The 25,931-nt window shown below is 44.9% G+C and overlaps 1 protein-coding gene across 1 annotated transcript; it reads right to left on the reverse strand.

The window, feature by feature from the left end:
- SLC36A2 (solute carrier family 36 member 2) lies at window positions 1-24,799 on the reverse strand. Its single transcript, XM_004737787.3, has 10 exons — window positions 24,519-24,799; window positions 21,473-21,563; window positions 20,812-20,900; window positions 20,170-20,265; window positions 16,742-16,826; window positions 13,938-14,156; window positions 12,478-12,576; window positions 6,957-7,123; window positions 4,615-4,784; window positions 1-1,438 (listed from the first exon to the last, which is right to left on the reverse strand). The coding sequence occupies exons 1-10, from the start codon at window positions 24,680-24,682 to the stop codon at window positions 1,167-1,169; spliced, it is 1,452 nt and encodes a 483-aa protein (XP_004737844.1). The 5' UTR covers window positions 24,683-24,799; the 3' UTR covers window positions 1-1,166.
- Window positions 24,800-25,931: the final 1,132 nt, after the last annotated feature.

Genomic DNA, 25,931 nt, shown 5'->3' on the forward strand with positions numbered 1-25,931 from the left:
TTTATGGCTTAAAACCACATTTATTATTTCTCACAATTCTGTGGATCATCTGGACAAGCCTTATGATCTGGATCAGCCTGGTTGGGGCTGGGGGTAGTCTAGGAGGCTTCCCTCGTGTGTCTTGACATTGGCAGACAGGTTGATCTGAAGGATGGGTTCAACTGGGATGTTTCGCTTCTGCTCCATATGGCCTCTCATCCCTCAGTAGACTAGCTCAGTCTTCTTTACCTGATGGTCGTGGCTCCACAGCTCAGCGAGAAATGTGAGTCCGGATGCACAAGCAACCGACGTCCCATTGGCCCCAATAAGTCATGAGGGCAAGACCAGATTTGAGGGGTAGAGACAAAGATTTCACCTCTTGATAAGAGGAGCTGCAAAATCACATTGTCAGGAGGAATTTATGGCCATTTTTACAATCTACTCTAAGAACCTTGAACTGTGCTTGGCACACAGTAGGTAGAATGCTTGTTGCAAGAATTAAGCGGTGAATAATGTCAGATACTGCAATGGTATTGTCTGCTCCCCGCCCACCCCCCACCCCACTGGCACATTTACTCCTCCTATCTACTGTTGATATCTTCAAACTGGGCCAAAACTTTACCCAGTGCTTTAGAAAGTTTATTGCCCTTGACTTAAATATGATGGCTCCTTTCTGAGAGTTAAACAGTTCACATTGGACCTTTTTTCCCTATATATTTTGTCATAGGAGTTGTGTATAACTTGTTGGATTATAGGTTACTTCTCCTAGTCTATGTTCTTTGAATAGATCTGGAAAGGAGAAACCTTTTGTCTACCAGATCAGGGTCAGCCTCAGCCAGGGCATCTCTTTCTGCCAGTTGCTGTCACTTGGTTTCCCCCTGGTGGCCTCTTCTTGCACAGCGCCACTCAAGGTACAAAATCCACCTTGTGAATTGCCAAGTTGGATGAATCAGGAGCCTTCCATGGGAGACTCTTAACTTAAAGGGAAAGCTAGAGATGAAAAGAAAAGTAATAAAACCAAATTTGTATATTACCATCTAGACCCTGTAACTGGTGAGTCTTTGCTTGCTTCACCATGACTTGGCCCAGAAAAAAAATAATGAGGCAAAACAAAGATAAAGCATACAAAAGATATCCATGTCAGTAAAAGTCAGGTGCTGGTGGGTAAGGAGCAGTGAGTGCCATTCTCACTGAATAAAAATGGTGGAGTTGGAAAAGGGGAGGGGTTGTCCTGAAAGGATCAGCTCGTTCAGGGCCTGGTAGGTCCCCACCACAAAGCCCATGAGGCCCAGGATGCTGATCAGGGCGTCCTTGGCGATGGTGAGGGGGCTCATGCCCTCCGAGTAGTAGGTGGTGATCTCCAGGAGAGGCGGAATGATGAGGGCCAGCGCACTGCTGCTCACGGACCCCACCAGGGAGAGGACCAGGTCCAGGCGGGGGATGAGGATGGCCAAGGTGCCTGTAGGAGATGATACGGGATACATGGATCTTTGGGACTTAGTCAAGCTTTCCAACCTTTTTTTTTTTTTTTTTTTTTTAAGAATCCTTTTCTTAGGACATAAACCAGTTGTTTCTCATACTTAGTTGCATAAGGAAAATACTGGAAGTCCTATAATACTGCAACCTCATTCACAGGGGCTATGCATTAAAATTTTGGTGTATCTCCTATAATTTTTCCAAAATATGCGTTCATATTGTTGAGAAGAGAAATCTTCCCTCTGCCTACTTAGGTTTAAGGATGGGGCGGGGGGGGACAGCAGGGGCTGGGAATTTACTGACAGCAGACAAAATTAATAGAACAAAAGACAGAATTTGATTGGGGCTAGGGAGCCTTCAGAGGAGTTAGCTCCCAGAACAGCCCAAGACAGGGGATCACACGCCCATTTCATAAGTGGAAAGGAAGGGGCAGAAAGAGAATACGTAAGGACAAGTGGAAGTTAATGATGGTTCAGATAGTTTATTTAGGGAATTACTCAGTCTGTGGTGATGGTTAGTCTCCTTTCTGGCCGAATTATTCAGGCTGTACCTTGTCAGAAGGTCCTGCTTAATGCAGCAAAGGAAGTTCAGATAAAGATTTACTTTTCCCCTTCCTGTAGATGCTGTTTGTTCAAATATTTTTAGCTTAAAATAATTTTAATGCCACTGAGATGCCCTTCAAATATCCACATTATTCAACAATGAGTAAAGGTCACCTGGGGGGTTCAAGTCAGTTGGTATCCAGCTCTTGGGTTTTGGCTAATGCTGCAGTCTCGGGATTGTGGGATCCAGCCTCACATCAGCCTCCCTGTTCAACAGGAATCTGCTTGTGCCTCTCCCTCTGATCCACCCCCACTCTCTCTCGCTCTCTCTCAAATAAATTAAATCTTATTTATTTATTTATTTATTTAAATATTTTATTTATTTGAAAACAGAGATCACAAGAAGGCACAGAAGCAGGCAGAGAGAGTGGGGAAGCAGACTCCCCACTGAGCAGAGAGCCGATGCAATGCGGGGCTCAATCCCAGGACCGTGGGATCATGACCTGAGCTGAAGGCAGAGGCTTTAACCCAGTGAGCCACCCAGGCGCCCCAATCATTGTCTTTTTAAAAGAGATTTTATTTATGGGGCACCTGGGTGGCTCAGTGGGTTAAAGCCTCTGCCTTCAGCTCAGGTCATGATCCCAGGGTTCTGGATCGAGCCCCACGTCGGGCTCTCTGCTCCGCAGGGAGTCTGCTTCCTCCTCTCTCTCTCTGCCTGCCTCTCTGCCTACTTGTGATCTGTCTGTCAAATAAATAAATAAAATCTAAAAAAAAAAAAAAAAAGACAATGATTAAGCTCTTACTTAATAACATTAAATAACAATGTTGGAAACTGTCTCCTCTGCTTGGGACACATTAACATACAGAGGACACAAAATTTTTTTTTAAAAAGCTTTGGTAGAGCTAACGTTTTAATAATTAACACTATATGCACTTCTTGCAAATGACTAGAACATGAAATTATAGGAGAAATGGGTCTTCAGCTGGAATAAGTTTGCGGGATCTCATTAAAAGAATGTCTTCTCCAGGTTTTACATATATGTCAGAAAATAACAACAAACACCAGAAGCTAAAGATTTTGAAATTATCTATTTTTTAGTGAGATGTTTTATAGGCCTGGGTTCCACATCTTTTTATTTGACTTGTTGGAAGACTTTCACCAAGAAAGCTCAGAAACCTCTCCCAGGCTTCCCGAGGAGGAGGAGGAGGAGGAGGAGTGTAGTGTATTAGAATCAAAACAGGTCTGAAAGGCAGGATTCTGGCTTCTCTTGTTTGGCCTTGGGTTAGGTCCCTACTTCCTCCTCAATTTGTTCCCTCCCCTGCAAAATGGCGATAAATGCTACCTATCCTTTTAGATGTTATGGTTCACACTGCAATTGGTGTTCAAATTTTAAACTCATTTATATGCCCCAGAATAATTGAGTTGATACAAAGCACCGAGTTAATATTAAGTACTGTAACAAAATATAACTCAGAAAAGTTATCTGTATTATTACTTCAATTTATTTCCTCAGTTGTCTAGATTGGGGCAATGCATGCAGAAGGCTTCAGGAATTACTATCTTCATATTTAGGACAAATGCCTCGATCTCTCCAGAGTCACTAAGGCTCTGAATGGCAGTATCCCTGCTTACTGGGGTAAACTGGGAACAAATCATTTCAAAGAAAGAAAACTGGCGTCCACGGAACTGCATTGGTTGGTCTAGTGAAGCAAGAAGCAAGAAATTCCCTGAAGAGGATTCTTAGAATTGCAATTAAAAGGAGCTTTAGGGACAGCTGGGGAAAGCCACGCTCCATACAGGAATCTCTATCATCTCCATCACCCCTGCTGAAACACTCATCGACGTGGGGCGGGTGCCCTGGATCACGGGGCCTGGGGCATAAGGAGGACTGCGAGGGGGTGAGCAGGGCCAGCTGAAGCCCAGGGGGCAAGTCCCGCTCGCTGCTGCCAGTGGAGAATGTGATCCTCGGCTTGCCGAACCGTTTTAATTGTTCCCCCAACAAAACGTTAGAAATCTGGATTTGTATGTGAGATCTTGGACATTTTAAATGTCGGCACAAGTTTATACAACACTCAGAGGTTTAAAACCCACTTCTGCTGTTAGATTAGACTCACTGGCCACTGACCTGTCAGGTGAAGGGTGCTGACTCCAGACTTAGCTGATGTGGATTCAAATCCAATTCTGGCACTTCCTGGCCAATTACTTATGGCTCGCTGCTTCAGTTTTCTCATTTGTAAAGTAAAGTTTATCATAGTTTATCTACCTCATTAGAGTTCCTGCAGGGCTGAACAAAATACTATGAAATTTGGCCTAAAAAATGTGTACCTACAGTGGCTGGTATGCGGTATGTATTTAATAAATATCAGGTCTTATCGTTAAGATTATTGTTCAGACTCCTGTGTCACTGGACACCTGTGAATCCGACTAATTAGGTACAGAGGAGAATCAGGTTGTCCCCGAGGCTTACATGAGTTACTACTCGTGAAGCTTTAGTGCAGTCCTTGAGATACAATTAGTGCTCAATCATCACTGGTTATCAGGACTACGCTTCTCCACCTGGCAGATTCCTGACAGCCTCAGGAAAAAGAGCAACATTTTGCCTGGCTTTCTACTCACCTGTCAGGCAGACCATGGCGACGCGGATAGAAAAGTCCAGGGGCAGTGCCCAGCGCTTTGCCACCTGGGAGGTGGCAAAGGGGATGATGATTTCTGCAGGGACGTAGAACTGCAAGGCATAGGTACACAGGATCCCAATGATATACAGCAGCTTCACCGACTGGTACAGCCTGCGGGACAAACCAGAGCAACGCCCTCTGAGGCCACCACATTCAGGTACCCGGCCTCCTTGGAATATTTTTTTTTTTTAAAGATTTTATTTATTTATTTGACAGAGAGAGATCGCAAGTAGACAGAGAGGCAGGCAGAGAGAGAGAGAGAGAGAAGCAGACTCCCTGCTGAGCAGAGAGCCCGATGCGGGACTCAATCCCAGGACCCTGAGATCATGACCTGAGCTGAAGGCAGCGGCTTAATCCACTGAGCCACCCAGGAGCCCCCCTCCTTGGAATATTAACCTCTGACTGTGGGATCGTCCCTTGGGCTCCAGGTTCCTTGTCTGAAAATGGTGGGCAGGGGACTTCCCAGAGCCAAGTCATGGCAGAGCATGCGGGGAAAACAGAGTGAAATGTGACAGATTTGAATGCGACAGAGGGTCATCTCTAAAGAGAGAATCTTGAGCATGGCTACGTGTAACACCTTCATAAACCACTTATCACTTGATGGTCAGTTTTAGATTTGAGAAACTAGAGGCTCAGGCCTGCTGCCTTGCCCAAGGAGACACAAGTGGTAAGTAGTGAAGACCAAAAAGCTGGGTCTAAAGCAAGTCCATTTCTTGTGATCTAATGTCAGTCCTTAGCAATTCTCTGGATTCCTCCAAAGCCCTTGGCACAGACCAGGCCCTCAGCTCATGCTTCTAGTAGGTTGAGAGAGCTCAGTCCTGAGGGGAAGAAGCAGGTCTACAATCAGGGATGCATGGGGGATGGGAGGTAAAAGGAGAGACATTCCTCGCAGGCCTTGGGCTAGGAGCAGAGACAGGGTGTGATGGCGCGAAGGGGGCTGAGTTTTACAGAAGCCTTTTTTGACCTCTGGAGAAAGGACTTTTTCCTTTATTCCACTAAGGTCTCACATGCTCAGTAAACCCGTGTGTATGTGGGGAACATTTCCTTAGGAAGATTAACTGCCACATTCCTGAGTTTCTTGCTCTCTGATTTTCTTGCTTCCTGAGTCCTGCTCCCTGAAACACCACTTTACTCCATTTCCAACTGTCCCATCTTTTGAGGTGTACTGCACGCCAGCTTAATCCCCATGGCACCTCTGCTTTATAGATGAAGACACAGAGGGTCAGAGAGGTTCGCTAAATCATCCATGACCACAACTGAGGCGGTGGTGCAGCGAGGACGTGGGCCCATGAGTGACAGGGTTGTCCTTGTCTGGCTGGAGTTGTCTTGTTGCACAAAAAGATCATCATTCTGATGGATTTCTTTCCTCAAAAGTCCCCAAAGCCCCTTTGTTACTCTGGAGGCCTCCTGGATCTGTTCTATTTGTGTATATACACCATCGCTCCCCCACTGTCCATGGATCATGAGCTGGGGAAGGTAGTGAAAATCAAGATCATAGTCTACTCAGCCAGCACCCACCATGCCCGTGAGTGCCTAGATCGGTATCTGCACCTAACTGGCAGGCAGTAAATGCTTCATGAATGATAATTTATCAGCTTGGGGAAGGAGCCCCATTTAGGTAAATTAAACCTCCAAGTGACCCCTAAAAAGACAGACATCCTGTAATTAATGACACGCCTCAGTGTGGGAGACAGTGTTGCATGATGCAATACGGGGCCATGTGTCTATTTAGATATGGTACTGCTGAAGTCTGGGTCCGCTAACCATTGCATGAATTGGGTGCATTTGGACATAGTGCATTTTTCCGGTGGTTTTCCCAAGCTGGTTCTCGTCTTACTACTTGTTTTACTACTTTTTCATCTTATCTACTCTAACTTGGAGGATGTGCACCCTTGGCTTTAGCAAAGCAAGGCTTATTGCCAAGACCTTAGGAAATGTAATCGGAGATGAGTGTTGCCACCCACCAACTCCTCTCTCTGCCTCTTGTTCTCCCTGAGGGCCCCTTCCTTCTCTCCTTAGGCGACCAAAAACTGTCACTTCTCTCTCCTAAATCAAGTCCTTCTTCATACTAAACCATCAAGGCCTCACTCAACATGGCAGGCTATGGAAGGAAGAGCTCCCTGGACAAAGAAACCAGAGCCAGGGTTCTATTGACAGTTCTGTTTCTCACTGTGGAGGCCCTCTAAACCTCAGTTTGCCATCTGTGAAGGGGAGTAGGGGGCAGTCACCCACACATTCCTACCCGGCCCTCAGTCCCCACCACCTGGAGGCCTGTGAAGTTACCAGCAGTTGGGTAGGTTAAGGGTTACGCTGGCCTTGATGTCATCTCCAAACCGCAGGTAGCCCAGAGAGCCAATGCCGATGTACAGGGAAGTGACGATGGACATTCCCAGAGACAGGATGGCTGGGAAGCGGCGGGCATCCTTCATCTTGTTTTCCAGGGGCAGAACCTACAGAAGGATCATAGGGGAAAGAGAGAGAAGGATACAGAGGAACATGAACAAAAGAAAGGCATGCCACTTCTGGGTTATCACAAAAGAACTGGAAGCAGGGACTTGATTAGCTATCTGTACAACTATCTTCATAGCAGCATCGTTTACCATAGCCAAAAGGCAGAAGCAACCCAAGTGTCCACTGATAGATAAATGGAGAAGCAAAGATGGTATATACATACAGTAGATACGGTGCCGCCTTAAAAGAGGAGGGAGTTGGGGTAAGTTGGAAGGGGAGGTGAATCATGAGAGACTATGGACTCTGAAAAACAATCTGAGGGGTTTGAAGTGGCGGGGGTGTGGGAGGTTGGGGTACCAGGTGGTGGGTATTATAGAGGGCACGGATTGCATGGAGCATTGGGTGTGGTGAAAAAATAATGAATACTGTTTTTCTGAAAATAAATAAATTGAAAAAAAAAAAAAAGAGAAGGCACTTCTGACTCATGCCATAACATGGATAAACCTTGAGACCATGACGCTGAGTGAAATAAGCCAGTCACAAAATGACACATACTGCCCGATCCCATTTCCGGAGGTGTCTGAAGTTGTCATATTCAGAGAGCCAAGAAGTAGCATGGTGGTTTCCAGGGCCTCATGGAAGGGCAAATGAACAGTCACTGTTCAGTGGGTACAGAGTTCCAGTCGTGCAAGGCCAAAAGATGGATGGCATTGATGGCTGCACAATGTCGTGAATGTACTTAACGTGACTGAACTGCATGCTTAAAAATGGTTAAGATGGTAAATTTTATGTTTGGTATATTTTACCACAATAAATGAGAAAAAAAAGGAAGTAAGGAAGGAAGGGTTGCTGTCACAAGATGAGCTCTGCACCTTCAGAGCTGGGAGGGGCCTTCTTCAGGTTGTGCAGACCAAGGAGCTCAGCCCCTGAGGCAGCCTGATCTGGCCAGCAGATGCATTTTGTTTGGCCAGCATAGCCTTTTAGACAATTGAAGGTGAATGTCTTTGGGCACACCATTCTTGCCCTTTTAACCAGGCCCACCTCTCCTCCTCACATGGACATAGTATCTGGTTTCTTCACTCACATTGCCTTCTAAAGGCATCTGAGTTTGAGACTTGCAATTCTAGTGCATTCGCTGCTCTCTGTTCAGATGGGAAGGCTGCGACTCCGGTTACACAGCGGACTGTGGCAGAGCTGGGACTGGAGGTTCCTGGTTCCCTAGCAGGACACTTCCCTACACACCCTGTTCTTGGGATCCTCCTTCTCCAGATGCATTCCTGGCTCTGAGAGATCCAAGCTGAGACAGACTGCCTGGAGCCTGCTGGACATCCCAAGGTCACTTCTGTTTTTGGAGCCAACCTTCTGGCCTCTCATCCCATAAATTCCTCCTTTGGTTTCTATCGGCTGAAGGCCCTCCTCCACCTTGTCCTCCTTGATCAGGCCATGGACTCAAGCACACCTTGCATGCAGCATTAGGCTGATCTGTGCCTCGGTTTCTTTATCTGAAAACTAACCTACTGGAATTTTTGGGATTTATATGAGCACCACAATGGCATACACTAACGGCTTAGTAAATGTCAACCGTTCTTATTTTTTAATACTGGGAAGACTACATCTCTATGAAGACGGTACTTGTATAATTCTTATTTTACAGGTGAGGAAAACAAGACTGCCCCAAGATGAAGTAACTTGCTCTAAGTTACTCAGCTTGAAAGTTGCAGAGTGAGGCTGCAGACTGGGGCTGCCTTCGGAAGTTCAAGTACTTGCTTCTCCCCAATCTCTAGCATTGTATTTATTACTCAGTAGGACCTGGGCATCTACTCCCCTGTACTGTTAACTCCTTTTTTGTCCTATAGGCAACTCAACCCCATACAAATGGAAAACGCTTGAGGGGAATGCCAGGTCAAAGTCATCACTGTGCCTTTCCACTTCCTCCCAGATTGAGGGAAGGCTCCTAGTAGCAGCCAGTGCTCAGGAAAACGTCTGGGGAAATCACACGGAGAGTGAATGATCCAACCTGAGCTTTCCCACCCTGCCATAAATTTTCACTGCATAAATTCTCCAGGCTAAAAATTACCTTTTTTACTCAGTAGCTGGCTTTGTCCTTCTCCCCTCCCACAATCAATCAGATTGATAAATGGCCATTTACATAAAGTGCTAAGGTCCCTGCACTGGGAGTAAGGAACCCCTGGATTTAGCCACAGCTGCAGCTGTTCCCAATTTGAATCTGGCTCAAGTCCTTTTCCCCTTTAGGCCTCAGTCCCTTCTGAAAAATTTGGAGACTAGGCTAGAAGATTTTTAGACCTAATGTGAACTCTGATACTAATCATCATTAGCACATAGTAGGTGTTCAATACTTACTGAACAATTACTACCATCATTTCGTGGGGAATTCGAGTTCAGAGAATAACCCATGGCCAAAGTAAGATTCCAGGATATTCTGCTTCCAAAGGCATTTGCTCAACTACTGCACTCTGCTTTTTGCGACAAGTCTCCAGAATTCTAAATATAAAGTGCTTCCACTTCCATTAGGATGATGTAGGCAGGGGCGCCTGGGTGGCTCAGTGGGTTAAGCCGCTGCCTTCGGCTCGGGTCATGATCTCAGGGTCCTGGGATCGAGCCCCGCATCGGGCTCTCTGGTCAGCGGGGAGCCTGCTTCCTCTTCTCTCTCTCTGCCTGCCTCTCTGTCTACTTGTGATCTCTCTCTGTCAAAATAAATAAATAAAATCTTTAAAAAAAAAAAAAAGAGGATGGTGTAGGCACCTTCCACCATAGCTCTTTTTCTGATTAAAACTAAAAGTCCTGGGCAGAATACATAAAACAACTATCCATGGACTCTGAAAAGGATATGACAGCACATGGTTTGATCAAAACCAGTAAAAATGACCATTATGGTACTAGGCTTCTTGGTATTTTTTCTTCCTGTATCTCCCAATTTAGACTCAAGAGGACCTCAAATCCTAGAATCCTATGTAGTGGATGGAAACAGAAATAAGTTCAAGAGAAACCCTCTTTCTGGCCAGAAGACAGAGAACAGAGGCCCCTGGGGGACAGACACTATGGAGGGGGCCCCTACTTTTTTGTTTCCTTTTTTGCTCTCAAGATCACACTCCCAAGGCAAGTCCCAGTCACAAAGCAGCATCCTGGTATATCAGTGACTCTGGTGGTCACACAGGCACTTAAATATCTGACACAAATTTTTCTCTTTGAGCAAAAGAACTAGTAGGAAAGGGGGCTTTGGGAGTCCAGAGAATGTGGGGAATAAATCAGATCTGCTATATGATTTATAAGCTCCAATGCAAAAAGACTTTTCATTTGCAGGGCTTTTTGTTCAAAAATCAAGAATTTCAAGATGATGAGAGCAGAGCAATAAAAACCATTGTAGGATCCTTCCAAAGACAGGTCCCTAAGTGATTGCATAGGTTGCATGTCTATGAAATAGTCCCTGGGAGGAATTGCTGCTCATTCATTCACTCATTTACTCATTTAAGTTTTTCCCTCTGTCTTTCAGTGCTTAACCCCAGTCAGACTCAGTCACAGGATGTGCATAGCACTACAGGGAGGCTATAACTTTGGCTTTCTAGCCAGAGAACCAGAAAAAGAAGCGCCTGGAAGCTGGTGACTATGCAAGAAAACATGGGTAGGAGGATGCTGGAGAAAGTGATCCCTTAAATCTGTAAGTGAAGTCCTGGGCTCTGCCTGAAGTTGTGAATGTGTGGGAGTGATGTGAAGTATCAAAACATTGTTCAAAGAAATGAAAGAAGACCCAAATAAATGGATTCAAAGACAATACTGTTAAGGTTTTTACAAAGATATAAAGGCAGTTCAATGGAAAACAGACAGTCTTTTCTACAGATGATGCTGGAACAACTGGGTATTCTGTTAAAAAAAAAGGACGTCAACATACAAGCAACTTTATCAAAAATTAACTCAGAATGGATCATAGATCTAAATGTACAATGAAAACCATAAAATACTTAGAAGAAAATATAGGAGAAAATCTTTGTGAACTTGGTTTAGGCAAATGTTTTTAGATAAAACCCTGAAAGCAGGATCCATAAAATGAAAATTTTGATGTACTGGACTTCATCAGATTTAAAATTTTGCTCTATGAAAGGCACTGTTAAGAGAATGAAAAGAGAAGTTACAGACTGCAGAAAATATTTGCAATTATATATCCAATAAAGGACTTGGATTTGTAATATATAAAGAATTCTTAAAACTCAAAAGCTCCATTTTTTAAATAGTTTGCAAAAGATTGGAACAGATACTGGCCTGAAGAGGATATATAGAGGACAAGCCCACAAAATGAAACTCAAGATCATTGGTCATTAATAAAATGCAAATTAAATAGCAATCAAACATGACTATGAACCCATTAGAATGGCAAAAGAAAAAAAATGCTGACAGGACTATAAGAACTAGCAAGGACTCAGAGCAGCTGGAATGCTCAACCATGCCGGTGGGAAAGCCAAATGGTACAGCCGTTATGAAAACCTGTGTGGTAGTTTGTTATAAAGTTAAACCATATTCATTAATATGTGACTAGCAAACCTACTGCTAGAGAAAAGTTATCTTCACATAAAATCCTGTGCATAAATGCTTGCTTATAGCAGCATTACGCATAGTTGTCAAAAACTAGAAACAACCTAACTGTTCTTCAGCAGGTGAACTCATAAACAAATCATGGTGATGTCTATACAGCGGCAGCTCAGCAATAGAAAGCAGGGAGTTACTGACGCATGCAACAACCCAGGTGATCTTACGTGCAGTCTCAAAGGTTAAGTACTGCGTGATGTCAGGTATAGGACTTTCTGGAAAAGAGAGAACAACAGAGACAGAAAACAGAAAGTGGTTGCCAGGGGTTAGTGGGAGGTGAGGAGCTGACTACAATGGGATGGCATGAGGAAGTTTCCAGTGGTGAGGGAGCTGTTCTGTGTCCTGATTGTGGCACATCTCTGACTCTATGCATTTCCCAAACTTACAGAAATGTACACACTCCCCCCACCAAAGTGAATTGTAGCAATGCAAATTAAAAGTAAACAAAATTACATACACAGCACTACCCTTCAAGTGTGGAAACATAAACTATATAATAATCCATTGTAAATATACAGTACTTCCCAGCTAAAAACTGCTTTTGTTTGTTTCATTGGATCCTGTAAATTATCTACCTCTATTTGTCTTGAGTTTAAAAGATTAGGAAACACATGTTGTTGGAAGATAAATGTTTAATAGATGTATTGGGACAAGAGGTTACTTTCTCCTGTGTGCACACAGAAACCCAGAAACTGAGAGTTCCCAGCTTTTGTTCAGAGGGCCACCCAAAGGATTATCCCAATTCAAAGCTTACCACACCAATGCTTTCAAATGAAAAAATAGCTGTTCCAAAAAAGAGAGGGTAGGTCTTCCAACTTGCTACCAGCGGCAACTGGCTGGGGTCTGGAATTTCCTACAGGAGAGAGAAGTGTAGTAAGACCTTAACTCTCAAAGCATGTTTTGGTTCATTTAAAAGGGGGAGTACTCTGAGAGTAGACCTAAATTAAAAAAAAAAAAAAAAAAAAAAAAAAAAAAGGAATGTCAAGGAATTGGAAAACTTCAAAAGGAAGTAGGCATCAAAGTTGATTTTAACACGTACACCACCAGATAGTCAGAGGACAGAAGCATTGAGGTATTGTCGAAGTACTGAAGGGTCAATACCTCATGGGGGGAGTATGGTTACCAGAATCCTCCAAAAGAAAATTTAATGCACCACAGGCTGGTACCAGCCTGCAGTGTCCATGGACACTAGGAATGTACCAGTGGTTACAGCTGACAGAAACTGCTGTGACTATAGTTAGTGATATTCTCAGGAGTCCACAGTAATTAGTCAGAAGTGAAAGTCCCCTTTTCTTCAATGAGTAATAAATTAAAGGGAAAGAAAATGTGTGGAATAAATATGTCACGCACCCTGTGACCTGAATGGGACAATAATTACAGAGCCATTTCTCTAACTGGGCAACTTCAAGAATGGTCCAAAAATGAATTGAAGGTAGCTATCTTGTTAGGAAATCCAATTTTGTAGAATTTATTGATGTTGCCTTAAGGAAGATAGGACCTATTTGTAGTTATCCTAAAATATGACTAATTTGGTTTTTTTTTTTTAACTAAATTCCATGGACGAGATAACTTTTTCTTGAGACTTCTGAAAGATAAGTCTTTCAGATTTATCCAGATATCTGGATGACATGAGAGATATGCTAAGAGCCTTCTGGGCTTAAATTTCTATATAGTCTTTTCTAGTAAATGGAGGGAAAATCAATATCTACAACTCAACCTTGAAGGCTTTGTAATTTGCATTGTGACGGATTTGCTTGTGGTCTTCTGAGACCATGCCTCTGTGACTAAGTATTATTTTTTTTCTCTTGAGTTCCTGTGGGTAATTTTGGTACCTGGAATGGTAGCCTAGAGGATGTAAGACCATAGGTAATTCGCTAAATTCCAGCTTTAGTAGGAGATCATGCTTTTCATTTGCCTTTTGCTGCTATCCAACCATTATAGGAATGGTCTGTGGTTCACCAACCAAGATGTATCCCTTGAAAAGCAAAATTTTTTTCAAAGACCAGAATTCAACAAGGATTAGAATAGCAACATAAAAGAGGACCTATCCAGAAGAATGAGATTGCACAGAGACATCTTCGTGGAAAGAATGGTACAATGGTACGAGACTCAAGAGTAAGGTTCACGGCTATCCTCAGGGTTGGCCTTAGGTAAGTATCAGTCTATTATATCAATAATAAAGCTCTGCCCGCTGGAGGAGTCAGGTCCACTAACCTGGACAATATACTGGGTGATAATGATCAAGCTGACCAGCATGCTGATGTTGGCCAACATGGAAAAGATGGTCAAGACCCTGAGATTCCGGATGAGGACCAGCAGCACCAGGAAGGGCAGGAAGGAGAGCATGTAGAGTCGAGAGTCCATGGTGGGAGTCAGAATCACTGTCTCATTGTAATGGCAGCTATTGGTGGTCCCATTAACGGCTTCCACTATCTGAGGAAGGAACGGGAAGAGGAAAGAGGGAAGAGTCAATACATCTACTGGCCACATGATTAGCTTAGTGCCTGGCCCATAACCAAACTCCTTCACACAAAACAAGTCTCACATGCCAGGGCCTCACAATGAGTTAGAGTTTCCTTTGCTTAAAACAAAAATAACCCATCACTTACTGTTTCTTAATCAGAGTAATACTGGCATTTGAGCGAGAGAATTACTCCTTGTGAGGACTGGACCATTATCTGCAGGACATTTAGCATCCACCCAGTAAAAGCTATTTCCATCCCCCAATCATCGTGACAAACAAGAAACACCCCCTCTGCACACAGTACAAACACCACCCTGAAGTCCGGGGATATAGGGGGAGGAGAGGGTTGGTACTACCCTAGTTTAGAATCAGCCTGACTTAATGGGTACCGTCTTACTGTGCAAGCAATATTGCAGAGCATTGCAGAACAATTAGGGACTAGAATTAGGCAAGAAGGAGATGTAAAAACAATGGTGATCTCAGTACACATTGGTAGCCAAAGTGATGTCTAGGAATATATTCATCTATGCATTTTCTACACCATATCACAAATTACATGTATTATACTCATCTTTTTTTTTTTTTTTTTACAAGACCACAATCACAGCATATGCTCTTATTTTGAAATCTCCTTTTCACTTAAGAACACACAAACATGGTTACTTAAATGAACCATTAAGTCTTGTTTTTTTCCAATTCCTCACTTTCTGGTTCCTTTCAATAGGAAAAGTACTAGAAACATTAGCAGGCATTCATGGCCCCCATCATGGGCCCCATTCAAGTCTCCCAAAGTCCACACCTTCCTACAACCAATTTTATGGCCTCTCCTGAGCAGGGCTGTACATTCCTGCCTCCAGGTATTCACTCCCCCCTCCCTCACTGCTGCCCCTACTCCTCAAACCTGTCCTTCAACACCCTGCTTGGTGGAACCTCTGTAAAGGAGCCTTCCCTTGTTGCAATGGTCTTTCCTGCCCCCGCATATTTTTGCCCCTTAAGTTCACCGTGAAGCGGCCCTGTCTTCAGAGGATTGTTGGTGGTGTCCTGACCCAGCACCAAAATATATTGAGAGCTAGCTTGTTTGGTTTAGAATGCATCCTATGTAGCCTGCAAACTCTTGGAGAGAATGCTTGCCTTGTCTCTAGACAGATGATAACGTTCGGCTGATAGCAAACTGATTTCCAAGTGGCAGTCTGGCGACATGTTTTAAGAGCCTTCAAACAACCAAACTATTTGATCCAGTAATTTTACTTTAAGGAATATATACCAAAGAAATAAAGGGGTGTACAAAACCTTCCACAGATTATAGCAGAAAAACAAAGGGAAACAAATAAAATATCCAACAAGAGAAGACTACATCCTGGCCAGTCTGTGTGATGAAATATTATGAAATTGGTAAAAATTACATTAAAAAAACATAAGGACAAAAAAATGTGAGCACATTACAAAATGCTAACTAGTTAATACTAACTTAAAACAATAACCACGAGTGGTTGAATTAATAATTTTCTTTCTTTTTTCTTCCTTCTTCCCCTTCTTCTTACTTTTTTATTTTATTTTATTTTTTTAAGTAGACTCAATGCCCAGCATGGAGTCCAACAGAGAGCTTGAACTCACGACCCTGAGAGGAAGGCATGAGCTGAGATGAAGAGTCAGATGTTTACGCAACTGAGCCACCCAGTCGCCCCAATTTTCTTTCACTTTGAAAAGTAATATAGCAGTGTTCAAGAACTTGAGCTCTGATGTTGAAAGGCCTGGATTTTTAATCTTGGCTTTGTGGTCTTCTACACATTATAGAGTTTATAGTTTCAGTTTTCTCATCAACAAAATGGGATAAGGCCCTAGAGAGATAAGGCCTAGAGAGATAAGGCCCTAGAGAGAACTAAATGGGGGAAAGCAGACATAATACTTCCTGTTTCTGACATAGAATAGCAGCTAACTTTGAATGCATGCTATTTTTTTCCTTCTAATTTCTTTACATTTCTAAATTTCTGATATTGCAATAAACAAACAAAAAGAGCCCTAGAGAATAATTTCTTTTTTAATAATTTCTTTTTTAAACTCACTGATTGACTAAGGATAGCCTTTGTTACTACCCACCATATTTTGCTTAAATTGCTACAAGATACCTTCTGGGCTAGATCAAAACAACTTCCTGGAGACAACAACTGTTAAACCAGAGGTTAAGCAACTAAAGGTGGATAAAGATGGTCCAAAGATGAGGGATCATCCAAAAAGAGCCAGATCAGTCTCAGGAGAGTTAGGGATGATCAAGCTCCAAGGCAGGGCAACTGACAAAATTCTAGGTTTGTACCAGCTCAGTGTTAGAGACCGGCTTTGAGAACAGGCCCAAGATACTGGAAAGATTAAACACTTGCAGAACAGATCAGTGAACCGGGGAAATCTGGATTCCTTCATAACATCTAGTTTAACTTCCTTTGTTGTACTCCTGAGGACATTAGGAGCCCAAAAGAAGAAGCCACATTTGCTGAACACCTCACAGAGGACCCTCCTCCTCCACATCCTTTCCCCTTCCACCTTCTCTGGAACACTCTACCTGTTTTAAATTATCAGCCAGAAACACAATGTACACACAGCAGAAACCCAGCTGGGTGACTATAAGGAAGAAGCTCACGATATTCCTGGAAGAGAGGAGAAAGAAAACATGTTATAAAAGAAGAGTTGGTCTGTCGTTTCTAGTTCCGTCCCCAGGGGTTGGTGACCTGGTACCAGCACCCTCACTTCTGCTAATGCAGTCAACAATGGGCTCTAAGAAGGGAGGTAACAATCATTCCTTATTATTTAAAAAAAAAAAGTGTGTCTCAACCACCCTCACACTCCCAGCTCAGCAAGTGGGGAAATTCTTCATAGTTGGGAGTCTCCCCCAGCACCTGGCTCTGGCATTCCTCATAATTGATGCTAATTGATGTATAGAAACAAGCACACCATTTTTATTAGCTATCATTAACATGGAAATTTTTTCTACCATGCGCCAGACGCCATATTAGGCTCTGAGGGAAACACAAATAACACATGGTCCCCTGACTGAGTGGTTCATAGATCAGTGACCAAAAAAGAATCGGCACTCAGGACCATGGTGAAAAGGACAGTTTATCCTAATTATAGAGCAGATAGCCTTCATGGAAAAACCAATACCTGAGCAGGAGTCCCTTGGGAAGGGGAAGAAAGAGAGAAATTTTTTAAAAAGACTGAGGAGGAGAGGTGGAGAGGAAGGAGTGAGGAAAGCACTTCAGCAGAGGGAGAAGGTAGATTTCTCTGGTTGTGGGGAATCCACTGGAGGGGCTAGACTCAAGATAGGTAGACTGTGTAGCAGATTCTTATAATAACAGAGGTGTCCAGCAGCCTGGACAAAGACATGGTTATTAGGAGGAGAGAATTAAAGCAATTTAAGAGGTACTAGGGAGCTAGAACTTACAGAACTTGGTGACCACTGACCTCTGGCAGAAAGGGAAATGTTCAGAGTTTCCTGAAAGGCTTTGGCTAGGACAATGAAATGAACTGGAAAGAAGGAACAGGTTTCGGGGGAAGAGGAAAAAGTGACACATTCAGTATCTGAATTGTTGAGCCTAAGGCTCCTAAAGTTCAGGAGATGACTACATATGAGGGTCCTGAACTATTGATTTGTCAGTAATGGATAAAGCCCTAAGAAGGCAGGTCAGTTTTGGGGAGTGCACAGAGGGAGGAGGTGAGAAGCCGGTGTCCCAAACCCTAGAGAACACCAGGAGCCTGTAATGAAAGCCAAGGGCTGGCCAGAAACGTAAGTGGGAAACTAGGGGTGAGGGAAGGGTTTAATAGCAGCCAAGGGAGGAGAAAACATCTGAAGAAGAGAATGTTTAATTGTACCCACACTGTTGAGAGGTTCTCTAAGTTGAAGAAGGGGCAACAAGGAGGTGGTTTAGAACGTAGGCAGGAAGAACTTCAACAGAAGTCTCAGGACAGAAAAGCCAGGTGACCCACGGAAGGGGTGTGAACCAGATGGATGGAAGTAAAGTCAGAATGTGAGATGTTCTTTCACGGAGCTAAGTGTGAGCTTCAGTCTTGATGGTGCCCATGCTGCTCATCATTGTAGACCCACTGTCACAACCCATCTGGACACACCGCAGGTACTCAACAGCTCTCTGTTGAATACGCAGCTGCTGAATAGGAGATTGGGTGGTGGCTACAGGACGGTGTGAGGTCCAGGAAACTTTATGAGTTTATTTCACTATTTTTTAAGATGGAGACACGTGAATGCATTTAAATGTTGATTGGAAGAGCCCATAGATCCAAAGAGAAGTTCAAGTTATAGGTGAGGAGGTAATTAGGGGACCCAGGTCCCTAAGGAGAGCAGGAAGAGCTGCTTTATATGTCCAATGATGGGTAGAAGGATTTGAGGGGTAAGTGACAGACAGAGCCTCTTCTTGGGTCACACACTGGAAAAATTCTGGTCATCATCCCAAAGCCTTCTGAGTCTGCTCAGAGGCTGAATGTATTGTCAGGATGTGAACAGGCTTTGGGCCAAGAGCGGTGCCAGGGCCACCATGCATTGCAGACTACATTTCGTGAGAGAGTGCAGAGCAGGGCTGGAATGTTTTAGAGTATCATAATTCAAGAGAGACTTTGACCTAGATGGTACTCAGAAAAGAGCATGTGGACAGAGTGGGCACAGGCCTGAAAACAAAGACAAAAGAGCAGATTTAGTCCCAAGTACCGAGAAAGGAGGGGGTTGATTGTTCTGTGTCAGTCCCGAAAGCAAAAGGTGGGAGTTGCTGGAGGAGGACATCAGCTTAGCAAAGGGTGCTTAACGTGTTTGTTTGTTTTTAACACTTTTCTTCTTACTATAAATTCTCTCCCTAAGGGATGTCTTCTGCGCCTTGGCTTCATGGCTGATGACTTCAGTTCTGTATGTCCTACATGAAGACAGGTTAAAAATGTACATATCCCTGCCCGTTTGACATCTAAAACCCAACTTGTCTAAACTTAAAGTCATCAGAAATCTGAGTCAACCTTGACTTTCCTTTTTCCCACAGTCCTGGGATCCAAAGCAGAACCCCAATTCACTTTTCTCTACCCCCACTGCTACCAGCTTGGTCACAGCTGTTATTGTTATCTCCTCGGACGTTGCCAATAGCCCCCTCATGGATCTGACCTGTTGCTCACTTATAATGTATTCTCCTAACAGAAGCCAGACAGATGTTTAAACAACGCAAATGTGATACTTGCCTGATTAAAACCTTCCAGTGGCTTCTTTGTGGTATTAAAGAAAAGAACAAAAACCTTTAAAAAGGGGGTCTACAATGTAGAGTTTGCTTGGAACCCTGGATCCTCCTTCAGCCTCATCTCATTGACTCTGCCCTCAAGCTCCCTTTGTTCTGTACCTTGAAACTGTCACACATTCCATCTAGCTTCAGACCTTCACTGAAAGAGCTCTGCTCTTTCATCTTCCGGGAAGGCAATCCAGGCTCCTGCCCACTTCAACTTAGGTAATTGCTTATTCTTAAGAATTCCTTTCTTCAGGGCTCATCTCAACTGTTCCCTCCTAGGAAACCCACATGAGCCCACACACATTGCCTTATCTGCTCAGTAACAACTAGTATTTCCTTCCTTCATCACACTCATCCTAGTGGTTATGAAGTGATTGTCTCCTAACCTGTGTGATGCTCGTCTTTCCTGCTGGATAATGGGTTCTGTGGTAGCAAAGCCTGTTTGCCTTGCTCCCCACAGTATTTCCAGGGCCTGGTACATAGTCCAACAGGATAAACATAGTTTAATAAAGAAGTGAATAATACTAAAGCTGAAAAAAAAAAAGGAAAGTATACAAGGTGGGGTCCTAGATCAGGAAGATTTCCAGTGAACCCCTTCCATGTGGAAAGCCCAACATTCTGTGCCACGTGAGCCAGCTTTCCAGGGAAGAAGGCATCTCTGACAGCCATATTTCCTCCTCCTCTAGCTCACTCCACTTCAGGCAGAGCAAGAACAAGGTACCTTCCCCAGTGGGCATGGGTCCGGAGCCAGGCGCTGGGGCTGGCTTCCAGTCCGTGCATCACCGTGTCACCATAGTCCATGAAGGGCTTGTTAAGCCTGTAGGAGAAAGTGCATATAGAGTTAGCAAGAGGGTGTTTAACCTCAGATCCTGTATTAAAAGGTCTTCAGACACACAGGAAGGCAGGACCCAGCTGGAGGAGAAAGAACACTGGGGGCAGAGACCTAAGTTCTAGTTCAGACTTAGACACCTGGCAGTATTTCCTGGGTGGCTTGTTTTCCTTACCTGTCAAGCGGGTGGTTCCTCCAGAACCAGGGTAATAAAGCACACCTCATGTGGGTATAGCAGTTTTCCTATCCAGGGTCACAATGGATTCTCATCACAATTCTGAGGCAGGGTTAGGCATGGATTGTTTATGCCCAATTTACAGAGGAGCCAAGCAGATAATCCCAGTGGCCTGACTGAGATCACCTAATGAGTCACGTGGCAGAGCCTCACCTTAGGTCCGTGTCCCAAATGCTTTTCTCTTTTTCTTAGCCTTGTTAGAAGAAAGAAGTAAACTCTTGTTTTATGTAGGATGTTTCTGGGACATCCCTGAGAACCCAGGACCAAAGCAATTGACATGAGGATGCTGTTTTCCTTACCTGTGGCAGAAGTGCTGGGCACACCTGACCAGGATGTGCATGCAGTGGCAGGCAGTGAAGCCCATGGCCAGCAAACTGAGCGGACCCATCTGAGGGAAGGGGGAGCCAAGGGAAAAGGGAGGAGAGAAGGGAATGGATTTAGGAAGAACTTTGCAAAGACGGATTTGGTAGCACGGATACCATTTGGCACTCAAGGAACTTTCTAGAAAACTGATTTGGAAGTCCTTTTTGGCAGCAATAACGGTGCTTTCAAATATAATCTCAAGTAGTACTCCAATAAAGTACATAAAGCAATTACAATGGGTGTTGTGGTGTGAGTGGGGGACTCAGGATTCTGACCCTTAGTGACCTCAGAGGTGTCTACGTGTCCTAGTGCTACATAAAGCACAATCAGAAAACTCGTCATTGTCCAACTCCTGCATTCTCCAAGGGAGAAAACTGAGCCTCAAAGAAGGGACAAATGACTCACCAGGGCCACTCCAATTCTGTGACAGAGCCAGAACTCAAACCCCGGCTGATGTCTAGACTCCGGGTCTGGACCAAGCTGCCTCCGAGAAAGACAGCTTCTTGCATCCCATTATAAACTCTAAGAGCCTCTCCTCCCACTTACTTCCCCTTCCAACCCTGTCATGCTGGCCCTACTTGCAGCACTCCGTCTTACCAGGATGCCTGCATTCTTCACAGCCAGCGGTAGTCCCAGGATCCCTGTACCCATGTTGCCTTTCACCAGGTGAACCAAGGTCTGGAAGGCTCTAAAGGAGAGGAAAGAGACATGAGGGTGTAGGTGTGTGAAGGTGAGGAGGTCCAACAGGCATTCCCTCATGACATGCCAACACCTGAGTTCAGCTGGAGAGGTGGGCTCCTGGCCATCTCTCTGTCCCCATGGCCTTGATTGGCACCTTTGGGTCTCCTATAGGGTGACCAACCATCTCAGTTTGCCTGTCATGGTTTTAGCAGTTAACACTCAACATATGCCATGATAATATTTACTATATATCAGGTACTATGCTAAGTACTTAACCCGTATTACCACATTTAATTCTCTTGTCAAGCCTAGGAAGTACATTATTGCCCTTATTTTGCTGCTGAGGAAACTGAGGCATAGAGATTTTTTTTAATGATATGTCCAGAGACACACGGCGGGAGTCAGGATTTGAACTCAGAAATGCCTCCGCATCCCTGTTCTTCACCCCGCTTGTACTGGACCACCTCCCGGAAATAGGCCCAGAGAGACACATAAAAGGAAAAATCCTATTTTGTAATGACAGAAATGGAAGCTCAGAAAGGGGATGGCCCAAGGTCATAAAACTAGTAGCTGACACAGGATTGAACTCAGAGAAAAGGGAAAAGGGCCAGCAGCAAAGAGACTTCATGGTGACTTCTGAATTAAAGAGGCCCCCAGATGGGGTCTGTTGACATAAGGTCATTTGAGGATTGGGCTCCAGGGGAATTTTTTTGGCCTCAGGCCAAGACCTCAAACTGGGGAAAGGCATGTCTCCTTCCACCCCAATCAAAAAAAATAAAAATAAAAAAATAAAAACTCCGATCCCCTCTTTAAGACAGATGGGAAAGTGGTCTGAAGGGCACCTGTAAGGATAAGTTCCAGGGAGGTACGCTCTGTGTTGACGAATTACGGAACAACCTGTCACTATACCTCTTTGTACCTGGACCAGGTGGGACCAAGCTGAGTGTTGGGTTTACATCCACAACTTCAGAAACATTGGAAATTCCCTGGAAGAGGTTTTCAGAAAAGACACTATAAAGGGCACCAGAGGTATTCTGGAAGGAGCCTGGTCTCTAAGGTTGAATGAACGAGGGATTAAATTCCAAGGCCACTACTTACTTAACTAACTGTGTCATCTTGGCCAACAGGTTTACTTTGCTGAGCCTCTGTAAACGTTGGGAGGAATGATATTTTGAAAGAATTGCCCCAACCACCCTTATCTTTGTGTTAATCCCTAGAACCTCTGGCTTTCTCAGCATCTGCCCAAGGATTTGTTACGGGTTAAAGAGAACAATTGAGGGAGAATGTGGGCGGAGAGTGCTGTGCCCTTCTCTCCCTCTGTGGGTGTCAGCATCGCTGACCCAGCGCTCATGCCCTACGGCCCTCCAATAATGGGCTTGTTTTGCAACAGGGAAAGGGTCAACAGGTCGCTTTAGAAATTTCTAACCAAAGGACTTAAGAAATCAGAATTTAACTTTGGGCCCGCAGCTGACTTGGGAACTTAGGGTGGTGAGCTGGGCAGAGCGCTGGGCTGGGAGGCAGGGCACTGGTGGTCTAGCCCCAAGTCCTTTGGTGACCTTGGCCTTGCAAGGTATTCATAGCAGCCAGCTTTTAAGGGTGCTGTGTTTGGGGGCTTTATGTGCAAGTCACCTTTGCAGCCCTCCTGGGAGGAGTGAACTGTCATTTCACAGAGGAGAAACTGGGGCAGAGAGTTCTGTCTCTTGCTTGAGCTGGTTAGCAGCTAAGTGGGCATCTGAAACCACATGAGCTGACCTGAGTTCCGCACTTGCCCGACTTGTTTCTCTTCTGCTCCAAACCATGAGAGCCCCTCTAGTTCTCTCATGCTTTACTGTCTTTGATCCTCAAGTAGCTGAAATTGCCACCAAACCACATAGTCAGTTTAGGACACAAGAGCTGGTGGGTTCCCCCAAGGCCTCTGATTGAGAAATATCCCTGCTCTGCTGTGGATGGCCCAAGGCCTAGAGAGTTCATTCTCAGTGTCAGGAATTCACAGCCCCCAGGATTAGCCCCTGGGGGCAAATGAACCCTATTGGTGCTCTAGACCTAACAATGGAAGGGGGTTTCACCTGCCCTTCTGGTAACTTCTCCTAGCTTGCTGCACACCCCCTCCCAGCAGGCGGTCTCTTTAAATTCGCACTGTCACCCCTTTACCCCTGTTTTGCATATGGAGGACTCTAGGCTGGGGGAAGGGAAGGTACAGAATCACTAGTAGAGCGCAGCTGTTCTTTCTACTGTACCAGTGCTGTCAACATTTTCTTCTTAAAGCAGCAGCACTCTCCAGCAGGCCAACCACCCACATTTCCTAAGGGGACTAGCCACTAGGCTTGGGCGGTGGAGGCGGTGATTGCTGAGCCCCATAGTGTCTCTCCCCCTCCTAAACTCCTTCTGCAGACCCTTCCTGGTCATGGTTTGCAAGCCTCCCCAACCCCCACACACACCACAGGGAGGTAGAAGAAAGTCTTCCACATCCTGTGCTTTCAATGTCCTCACCACTGAAACATGGGCCAAAGTAGAAGTCGGAATGACTGGAGGAAGGAGTCAGACAGGAGTCGATGCCTGGTTGTCAGTGAGGCCGCGGTTTTAAGGTTAGAACTCAACTCCTTGGAGAAAGTTAGGGATTCTGTCAATGGTCAGGACTGACCGGGAGCAAAGCAGACTTAGGGCCAGCACTGGATTCTAGGGCCCATCCTACCAATGACCCAGTGCATGGCCGGCGGTAACTGGGACTTAGTGTCCCCACCCTATGGAGTGTGGGACCATGAGAGCCTAGGGCTTTCTGAGTCCCTGCTCCTGCCCCTGTAACCTCTCACCTTGACTCAGTCTCTGCCTGCACTTTTTTTGACCTTGGTTTTCCCATCTGCATAATGGGCTGGGCGTCAGACACAGCTGCACTAGGATTTTTGTCAATGCAAGCTTGCAGGCTCAGAGGCAGAAATGGGAGGTGGCAGAAAAAAGCACTCACGTTATACCCTTGGTCTTCTTTAAGCCTGGTGACTCGGAAGGATGTCCATCCCAGAAACTGGAGTCCTTGCTCTGTAGCTTCTTGGCGCTTTTGGGAGGGGACCTGAGGTCCAGTTTGAGGTCAACAGTGCCCTGGGGACCCCCGGCACTCTTTGTCACAGGCATGATTGCTTCCGAGAGAGGGCTCTGGGTGGGGAGGAGGTCTGCTCTGCAAGCAGGAAGGTGTCTGTCAGGTGCAAACCCCAGCTCAGCGGCTGTGCCTCAGGAGGTTCTGGCGGAGCTGGAATGAGGCTCCACCCACCTCCCCCGGAGTTTGCTCCTCCTGCCCCAAGAAGCCCCAGCAGCTAGAACAGAGAGGCAGGAACAGATTCGGGAGGGGAGTCATCCACCTCACCTAAGAGCAGTGACAATACCCCTCATTTTCCTAACTAACAGGTATGAAGCACTTCACTAAGAGAAAGACATTCTCCTGAATGCTTTAGTTATATTTTCTCATTTATCCCTATAAATTAAATAATGAAGAAATCAGACTCTGAACTAAAGAGACCTGCCCAATGTCACACAGCCAGAAAGTGAAAGAGTAGGGACCAGGCTTTTTAATTAATACCCTCTTTCTGTCTCCAGGAGAATACCTCCACACCCCAGCTCCTTATTCATCCCAGGTTAAGGGCTCCACTTCCCACTGGCTGACGACCGACCGTTGAAAAGCATCCTTCCGGGAGATCCTCTTCCCTGGGAAAAGTTAGGAGGAAAAGAAGCAAGCACTCACTCACCTCTAGCTGCTTCTTAGCTTTTGTGAGGTTCCAGGGAGAAAGCAGTGGGGGTTCTTTGGGAAAAGAGCAGAGACTGTACAACCCCAAGCCACATTTCACTGGCTAGGACACAGACACCAGGAGAGCATATGATTTGCCTAAGGTCGCACATGACATTCGGGATAGGACTCTGCAGCTAAAGAAGGACTTGTGGGGGTTTCTCTAGTGTTTCATTTTCTGTCATTATCTCTGCTTCAGTCACAGATGCACAGGCCAAGATTTCCTCCTTCCTTAAAATTACAGCATTTTATTCAAGCCAGACCACTCTCTGTACCATCATCTCATGTGCCAAGAGCTTTACTCCAGTGATCTCTCAGCTAACCGGTAGCATTCAAGACAGATTTGTCCGGCCCCTCCCTCACATGGGACCCCTTCCAAAGTCCTGGATGCAATTTCGAATTTGTAATTTTGTATTCCTTCCCTTAAAAAGGCCCACTCCACCCCTTACAAGCACCTCCCCATCCCCACCCAAGTGGTATAAGCGTCAGGTTCAAAAAAACCTAACTACTTCTCTGGGTAACATTGTCATTCTGTTTTTATGATGTGGAAACTGAGGCTTAGGGAGGTATAGACTAGCTTGACTGAAGTCACCGCTAATCCTT

This window comes from Mustela putorius, unplaced genomic scaffold (genome assembly GCF_011764305.1).
Source record: "Mustela putorius furo isolate JIRA1106 unplaced genomic scaffold, ASM1176430v1.1 tig00000407_pilon_pilon_pilon, whole genome shotgun sequence".
NCBI classification, from domain to species: domain Eukaryota; kingdom Metazoa; phylum Chordata; class Mammalia; order Carnivora; family Mustelidae; genus Mustela; species Mustela putorius.